Source organism: Buceros rhinoceros, unplaced genomic scaffold (assembly GCF_000710305.1).
Source record: "Buceros rhinoceros silvestris isolate BGI_N320 unplaced genomic scaffold, ASM71030v1 scaffold41326, whole genome shotgun sequence".
NCBI classification, from domain to species: Eukaryota; Metazoa; Chordata; class Aves; order Bucerotiformes; family Bucerotidae; genus Buceros; species Buceros rhinoceros.
The window spans coordinates 1,017-10,232 of record NW_010418871.1 but is presented as its reverse complement, the minus strand read 5'-3'; the positions used below and the strand labels follow the sequence as shown (position 1 = coordinate 10,232).

Here is a 9,216-nt window from a genome sequence, read left to right as displayed (position 1 = left end):
CGCGGTGACGGCGGGTGGGAGGTGGCCTGCCACCGGCGGTACGGCTACATGAAGTCGTGGGCCGGTCGGCTCCGGCTTCTCGGCGCGGCCGAGCTGCTGCTGGGCGCCGCCGTCTTCGCCTGCGTCACGGCCTACGTGCACAAGGACAACGAGTGGTACAACATGTTCGGGTACGCGCAGCCCTACAGCTACGGGGCCGGAAGCGCCTACGGGGGGTACTCGTACAGCGGGCCCAAAACACCCTTCGTCCTGGTGGTGGCGGGAACGGCATGGGTGGTCACCATCGTGCTGCTGGCACTGGGCATGTCGATGTACTACCGGACCATCCTCCTCAACTCTAACTGGTGGCCTCTGACTGAGTTCGGAATTAACGTGGCCTTGTTCCTTCTGTACATGTCGGCCGCCATCGTGTATGTCAACGACACCAACCGAGGTGGGCTCTGCTCTTACCAGTTCTTTAAGACACCAATAAATGCGTCATTTTGCCGCGTAGAGGGAGGTCAGACAGCAGCTATCATCTTCTTGTTTGTCACGGTGATCGTGTATCTAATCAGTGCGGTGGTTTCTCTAAAGTTATGGAGACATGAAGAAGCCAGGAGGCACAGGGAATTGATGGAACAGGAGGTAAGTCATCGATTATAATTTATACGTACAGGGTATGGCTTGGCGGGAAGCAACTGTAAGAGCTTTCCATGCTCTAGATGGAGTCATATCAGGTATCATGTCTATAGCTTTGAGAGTGAACTGTGACCAGTCTTAACAAGTAATTGGGATCACCACAGGAAAGATGGTGTTAAGATGTCCAATCCAAATGTTTTGGATTATTATTAATTTTGTTCAGGAGCTAGCTCTGTTCTCTTTGTAAGCTCAGCTCTCTTACTGCATCAGGTGATGAACCACTTCCTGGTGTGAGTTTTCTAAACAAAGGAACAACAACAAATGTCCTTCTTCAGCTGTTCGGCAGGGTTAGCCTTAAAGCTACCCAGTATTAGAAGACTGGGCTTTCAGTACAGCAAGTGCTGGTGTGAAGGACCATAAGAATATGAAATCCTGATCTTTACTTGGCAGGCAAAACTCCAAGCTACTTTTTAATGTCTTTTCAGCTTTCCTGAGAATAGTTATCAGAAAATAATAGTAATAACAGAGTTGGCTAGATTTTGGTGTCTCAGATTTCAGTGAGCTTCGTCATTTTCTCATGAAGTATTTTGCATTGCTGTTGGCCTTGCCCTTACTAGAAGCATTCAATACTCACATGGTTAATGATAAACCATAATAGCAGAGACTGAATCACACTCAACTACTGAATTTAAAGTCATTTGTGTAAAACCTCCGTCATGTGAAAACACCACAAAAAAACTTTTGAAAAATTAATAAAAATTTATATATCCTAAAAATTATCATACGTGAAGCCTGTATAAGTGCTGACCCCTCCTTATGGGCGGCTTAAGTGGTATCAGTAGGTGAGGGGAGTTTAAAGTTGCGTTTCCTCTGCCCTGTGACTGCAGTCTGTTTTGCAGTGTTTTCGTTTAACACCAGTTTCCATTCCACTGACTTGCCTAAAACTGAGACTCCCTTTTAAAAAGCACAGTGTGGCTCTTTCATTAAAGATTTTTAATCAGCTTTTACTATGTCCTGCAAGAATGAGGCAATTGCTGGAATTTTACAGGCGTTCAGTCGCTCTTCCTGCTTACAATTCATATTCTTTTATTCTCGTTAATTATTTTTCCAACATAACCATTCCATCATTCTAGTATTTCTAGAGGGAATGCTTTTATAATGCAGGTTAAGCTCTGGAGGGTGCTGTGCAAAACAGCTGCTAGTTGAGCTGCTGGTGAGTGCACCATTGTGTTTTCTAGGCAAAGAACAGGGTTGCAGAGCGTCAGAGAGTTCATGTGGGTTGGAATGTGAAATAATAAAGGAGACTGGGAGCGGGTGGAGTATTTCCTGCAAGCTGTTCCTTACCGCCATGCTCTGGGAGAGCCTTTCCCTTCTTCTGGGGTTTGGGTGATTGTTTTCATTGCACCGTTCGTAAGCAGTTGTTGAATCAACTGATCTGAAAATGTTCTTTATGCTAAATTTTTTCATTCCTAAATTTAAATATAATTCTCTGTACAGCATGACCTTGGAAGAGTTTAGGTTTTAAGAGTCTGTGCTTTTGCATACTATTTTTACTGAAAATAAAACTTACAGTTCTCTCCATTTTTTGATAGATGAAAACACAGTCCTCTTTTCCAGAAAAAAAGGTAGGAAATAGGAGTTTATTTCTCTGTTTACTGGTTGCTCTCCTTCTTGTGACTATTTTGATTGACCTATCTATTTATTTACGTATTTGGCTTGGAAGGGATCAGGTTTAGTTCTTTATCATAGTCTAAACAGCATTCTCCTACCCAGAAGATACAGAAGAAGCTCGTTAAGAAGTTACTACTGGTTAGGCTAGGGTATAAAATGCACTGTGAATAGCAAATCTAATGACTGCCTCTGTGTGTGCTCTTAGCCTTTTATGAAGTGAGGAGTTCTGTAACGTTTATGAGAGAGTGTGGCAGACATGGCTGGAACAGCAGCTCATCCTATGCACTGCAGGTTTCAGAGCCCCTCTTTCCTCCTGGCTAGCCTCACCATTTGCAGGAGGGCCTGTGGAAGCACAGCAGTGGGTGCTCTTTGAGCTGAGTTTGTGCCTGGGTCTCCAAGACTGCTCCAAAGACGACCTTGCCCCTTTTGAAGTATCAGCAGTTCTAGAGCTTCTGCTGCAGAAAGACATTGTTGCATACACCACAAAGATGGTGAAGGATTTTAGCAGCAGAGGTTGATGATTCTCATAGAATTTATGGTGTATTTACTTCAGTCTCAAATGTCTCCTGTTAGATGCTGTGAATTTCCTACCACCATTTTCTCCAATGCTTCAAGAATGATCAGTGGTCAAGATCCTTTTGTATGCGTTCCAGCAAGACTCCACGAGTCTTTTGTTTCTGGATCAAGGAATAAATTTTTCAACAGGAAACAAGGGGAAAAGGGAACTCCAGAGAACTGAGTGGTTCCTGCTGCTTCACAGATTAGATGGATATCCAAGGAAACGTCCTTAAATTCCTTTTTAAAGACATACTAAACAAACCTTTCCAAGCCCCAAGAAGTATTTTTCTGTCACTGGTATTGCTGTTAGGACAAACTGAAGATGGACACTGTGTGAGAAACATCTCTGCAACTCTTTACTTGTTTTCTAATTACAGTAAGAGTTGTAAGAAACATCTATGATTCGCTTCTACTGTTGCTCAGTACTTGTACCTCTCTTCAAATTAGTTGGGTATTTTGTAGTTCATATATATTGCATTTGAAGTAAAACTGACTTTATTAAGAACTTTTTTATTTTAAAACAGTATGAAATTGATGGCAGACTGAAAGAGGAGGTCACTCACAGGCAGCTTAAATCAGCAGAAGGAAAACCGGAACTACTTAATGGTCATATCCCTGCAGGCCACATTCCTAAACCGATTGTGATGCCAGACTACTTAGCGTAAGTGACATGGCTTTGGTGAGCAAACTTAATGGAGAATACTTGAATGGTATTTTTCACTCAGCACTTCTCATATGTACACTTGAGGTTTCTCTGTCGTGCTGTTAGAACTCATAATGCTTTATTAAGTTGTTAAAAATAGAGAGGATGGGGGCTGGTATCTGTGGCATAGAACCAGTAATATAAATACAGAATCTTAAATTAAAAAAAAAATCCCACCACCCGAACCTCAAATGTTAAAACAGAATGTTATAATCTAGCAAGAACAATAACTGCTAGGGGAACAGAAGACCAACACACAGTTTAGAAAAAAATAAAATACATGGGAAATGACTTGTATTTTTAGCCCCTGAAATTTGACTGCTCTTGAACTTTCAAAGTGCTTAATCTATAGCATGCTCCATTTTAAAGGATAGGCCTTTCCATGGTGAAGTATGAGATCATAAATTAATTTTTATACTATTTATCATAGACTAGGGCACACATTGAAACACAGGATGTTCCACCTCAATATTGGGAAAATGTTTTTCACTGTGAGGGTAAGCACAGGTTGCCCAGAGAGATCAGGGCGGCTCCATCCTTGGTGGTACTCAGAAGCTGTCTGGACATGCCAGCTTGCCATTGCCCTGCTTGAGCAGGGGCTTGGACCAGATGACCTGCAGAAGTCCGTACCAACCTCAACCACTCTGTCATTCTGTGATTTCAATGCTTTACGTACATGCACGTTTCAGCAGATTATGAGATTAGGAAACAATACAGAAATACACCTTCAAGGTGAAGGGACCATCTGTTTCTTGAAGTTCTGTGTAAAATTAATCCTTGAAAATGTTTTTCTTTTTTTTTTTAAGGAAATACCCAGCAATTCAAACAAATGAAATGCGAGACCGGTACAAAGCAGTATTCAATGATCAGTTTGCTGAATATAAAGAGCTGTCTGCGGAAGTTCATGCTGTACTAAAAAAGTTTGATGAGCTGGATGCATTGCTGAGACAGCTCCCTCACCAGCCTGAAAGCCTGTATGTAAGTACCTGTGAAATGGGCTCACGGACATCAGGTGTGGTGCTGGACAGTTTCTGGCTGTCTTTAGCTGGGACACAGTGCCATGCTAGCGGTGATGTGGTGGGAGAAGAAGTTTCCCCAAATGCGTTATTGCTTGTTCTGTCATCAGTAGAGGATACCAAGTTGCAGTTATTTCTGGGTTTTCTTTCTTCTTTTTTGCTATTTTTTTTTTTCATGCTGGTAGCTTTCAAGTTTGAGTTACAGTTAATGTACCATTTCTCAAGTACAAGATTTACAACTAGAATGGATTGATCAAATGAGAATTTTATTTCCGATGCGTATTTTGTAGAACTTACAGGAGGACATGAAGCACACTCAAAGTGTTTAAAAATGTGTGTTCTCTCTCCTTAGGAACAGGAACGGATAATGAAAGTTCTGCAAGAATACAAGAAGAAGAAAAATGTGAGTGTTTTCAGCCTTATATTGCTGGTGATGTGATGAATAGTAAAGAGAGTGTTGGTAGGCAGTGTGTCTGACACCAGGTACAACTTGCTAGCTTGGAGTACCCCTGGCCTCTACAGTGCTTTGCATATTTTGTCTTCTAAAACTTTGTCAAAGATAGGACACAACCACTCAACTCATGCCAACAACTGAGGATAATGATTCCATTAGCCAGATGTGGGGGGAAAAAAACAGACAACAGAAAAGCATTTTCATCTGAGAGCATTCCATTTTCAGAAGACTGGTTGTTTTTTGGAAGCCAGTCCGTTTATGTTTAGTGACTGATACAGCCAACAGATAACAGAAAATAAAGTCTTACCCTTGAAAAGAAGTTTTGTATTTACTTTGTGACATGGAAGTTAGACAGAGTCTGGAAAAGTAATTTTCAGTGTGATCCAAGAGGTTTCACTTTCTTACTTTTAAATGCGGACAGTAAATGTGTACATGTATTCCACTGAAAACATTACAAATAGTGTAATAATTTTTTTCCCCATGGAATTCAAATTTTGAGTCCATGTTTGTAAAACTTCTGTGCTTTTTTTGGGAGGGGAGCGGGATTTTATTAGACACACCGTAAAATCTAAATTATATATTAGGACACTATTTACATTTGAAGACTTCTGTTTAAAAACTGCTGTTTACTAACTACAGTATATAAAAACTGAAACTTCTTTCAGCCTTTTATGAAGGAAAAGAAAGCAGGAAATAAGAAATGTGCGCCAGAGAAGTGTGTGATTTTTAGGAGAATGTTTATATACAGTCCTTAATCAAGAACATAACATAATAGACTATTCTTGGAAGTCTGGAAATGTAATATGTTACTGTAAAGTTTTTTTTTTTCTGTTTTTGGCAGGATCCTGCATTTCTGGAGAAAAAGGAGCGTTGTGAATACCTGAAGAATAAGCTTTCTCACATAAAACAACGAATTCAGGACTATGATAAAGTTATGAACTGGAATGTAGAAACTTAGCTATGCCTTCACTTTGTGGATCCTATTTTCTATTTTTTAAAACCGATATGCATATTTTAAACTATTTATTTACTTTCAGAAGAGTATGCCTATGGGGATTGTATAATCACTTTGTCAGTTGTTCAGAAGCTGTACGTTACTGGTAGGTTCTGTATGCAAACCCAGTTTTAAATCAATGTAATGAAGTTACCAGAAAAGTTTAGAGTACTTGTGCTAACATTCTGCTTTTATTAGACACTACAGAGCCTGGCCTCTTAAATATGAGTACTCTATTTTCAAATAGTGTTATCTGCAAACTTGCAAAGCCAACAAGGGAAAGCAGTTCTAAATACCATGTCAAAAGTTTGCACAGTATGCTGTTAAGAATTTCATACTGTATTTAGAGGTGACTTCTTAATGCTGTCGAAAAGAGTTGAGCTCTTAGTTCTAGCTGAGGGTTGGTGGAGTGCTTAATCATAATAATTTTGGCAAGTTGAAAATTAATTTATTAAGACTTCTTATATTTCCCAATACTCTGCTGTATTTCAGAAATTACCTAGAATTTCATGCAACAAGAAATGAAAAGTAACTTCCCATTTAAGCAGCCATTGGGAAGGTGGCGTTTCGTTTGGTTTGGGTTGCTTTTTGAGTTTGGTTTTTTTTTTTCTTATTCCCTTCTTTAGAAGCAACGCAACAAATTTATACATGGCCTTAGAGGAATAGAGATGCAGGATGAGACTCATGTTCATGTCTCGCAGGCCAGTGTGGTCTGCATGCCTTTCTGGGTTGTCTTAGTAGCAGTCCAGGCTTTTAAAGGCAATAGTTTTTGTCATCAGCAGGGAACAAGATTGTTTGTGTAGGTGGCAGCTGTTTGTGAACTTGACATTCAGACAGTAAGTACAACAAAGCATAAATTACTAGTATCCTTTATAAGGCCAGGTAAAATGTTTTAATAGGCATGCTTTCCTGAGCGTATCTGTGCAAATTCAACATACATTTTTATATTTTATCTTGGGGATAGCTTTGTATATGCACATGTTTTCCTAAGACAGTAAATATTCTGTTTTTATCTTTTCCACATCTCTGTTTACTTTTTTTACTTACTAAAATTGAAAGAAGCATTGAAGGTTTCCTTGTACAGTTTTCTACAACTGCAATTTGTCTGTTCTGAAATATATTTTAATTTGAGGTATAAGAAATCCCAGCAGTTATTCTACTGCTTATAAAGGCATTTTGTTAGAAAAAGGTGCTCTGATTAAGGTGGTTTCAAATTTTTATTAGTGATTTTTTTCTTTAAAAGAAAGTTTTCAACTTTTGCCTTAATTTAAAGGCAAGAATTCAGGAATGCTGTTTCCAGTTCAGAGCAGAGATGGTAGTACCACCTGTGTTCCTCAGCACTGGAAATGCATTAGTATACGTTTCTCTAGCAGTTAGATCCCTTCTGATTTGGAGCACTTACCATCCATACTGCAGTTCTCACGGCTACAAACCCACTGTAGTGTTTATACAGTTGACATCCCAATTTTATCAACCGCTTAATCCAAGAGTTTTAGTGGGTGAAGTAAATAGCACAATAGGAACACAGAGAATTTGAAAATGCTGTACGTCTTCATTTGAAAGCCTTTGGTCTTGTCTGCCTGGAATGTGTCTCAGTATTTTCATCACTCTGCAATGAGACAACAGTCTGTGCTGTCCCTTGTTATCCCTCATTCCAGGTGCCCTCTGTCTGATTCAGGTTTCTACCCTTTTTAAAGAAGAGCAAGTCTCTACCTGATAAAGGAGCTGGGCCAAGTGGTTTCATACCTCTTGTGCTGTTTACTTGTTAAAGCTTTGCTTTGTAACAGAGGTCCTTGTTCAGATGCCTGCAATCTAAATGACCTCTTATTGTACACCCAAGTTTCTCATTTTTTCTCAGTGGTACTTCTGGGCACCTCATCAGTACCAGGAGAAGATTAATCCAAGTTTAAGGATCAACTGATGTTTTATAAAGTGCTAAAAAGAAGCCAGCTCCTCTGTTTTCTTTGGGAGATTCATAGTCTGCACCCTTAATAGGTCCCCAGACACTGAGTGTTTATAACAGGAATTTGTCCTTCGGTTTTCCTCTTAGAAAATGCCCGCCTGGCTCCACAGATCTGCAAGAGCAAACATCCAAGGGATTGACAGTTTCCAGGAATGTAATGGTTTTCAAACTAGACTTGAATAAATCAGTAAAAGGACTTTTTTTTCTTGTGGTCATGATGAGCAACTGAATATCCTCAATCAAGTCAACTGTGGCAACATCTGCATACTCTTTACTAATCTGTGTGTTTTCGCATGGCAGATGAAGCGATACTTAACAAATGTAACCAGGCATTTGTATCCCCTAGTAGGGTGGCCTAGCTTTTATGACAGCGGATCAACTGAATATACTGGTGGCAGTGGAAAAACCTACTGATTTGAATTGTAGAAGCAGATACCCAGTATTTAGTTTATTAATCCTGAAATTGTGGGATCTGAAGCATTTGGACAATGACCATCTACAGAATGATTGTATATCCTGCATTCCTGTCCAGCATTGAAATTCTTGGCCTTGAGAATAAAAAATGCCTATTCTGAAAGAAGTCTTGTTTCTCCCCTGTTAACATTGTCAGCTTGCAGCCACTTTTCTTTTTTGACAATTTATGAACTGAATATTTTCCTTCTTAAGGAAGGATAGCGTGTGATCTAATGGGAGTAGATCAAACCTCATTTCAGTTCTTAGAAGCAGATCTTGACTTCTTAAACTAAATAATTGCCATTTTTCCATCTTTCCCTCAAAATATCTTGGATCATTTCCCAGGTATGATAGTGAAAGCTAATTCATTTTTTCCTCTGTTTATAAATTGCTCCTGATAAATGCAGCAGGCTGAAGGATACAGAAGTGGCAAGGTTTTTTTCCCCACTCCTGTTTAGGGAAATGTTATTGCTGTTTAAATGTTTTCTTCCTCATTTATTGTCTCACTTGGATGCAGAGTGACACCCCTTAGGAACGGATGCTCAGTAGCTTTCCTGTAATTCAAGAGTTCAAACCCCGCCTGGGCACACTTCCACTGTACCCAGTAAGTGACGATTGCTCTGCAGAGAACAGGGCTAAACTGATCTTGAGTTTTACTGAGGTAGTCCTCACTGTGACGCTTATGAAATGGAAAATCCTGGTGACATCAGATAGATCAGTGCTGCGTGGAACTAATTTAGGTAGAAGCAAAACATAGTCACGTAACATCAAAATACTTGAAACTCA

At 39.7% G+C, this 9,216-nt stretch overlaps 1 protein-coding gene across 1 annotated transcript; it reads left to right on the top strand.

Moving 5' to 3' along the window:
• The first annotated feature begins 36 nt into the window (after positions 1-36).
• MARVELD2 (MARVEL domain containing 2) lies at positions 37-5,978 on the top strand. The gene is made up of 6 exons (XM_010138693.1): positions 37-624; positions 2,211-2,243; positions 3,372-3,508; positions 4,357-4,528; positions 4,919-4,969; positions 5,862-5,978. The coding sequence occupies exons 1-6, from the start codon at positions 49-51 to the stop codon at positions 5,976-5,978; spliced, it is 1,086 nt and encodes a 361-aa protein (XP_010136995.1). The 5' UTR covers positions 37-48.
• Positions 5,979-9,216: the final 3,238 nt, after the last annotated feature.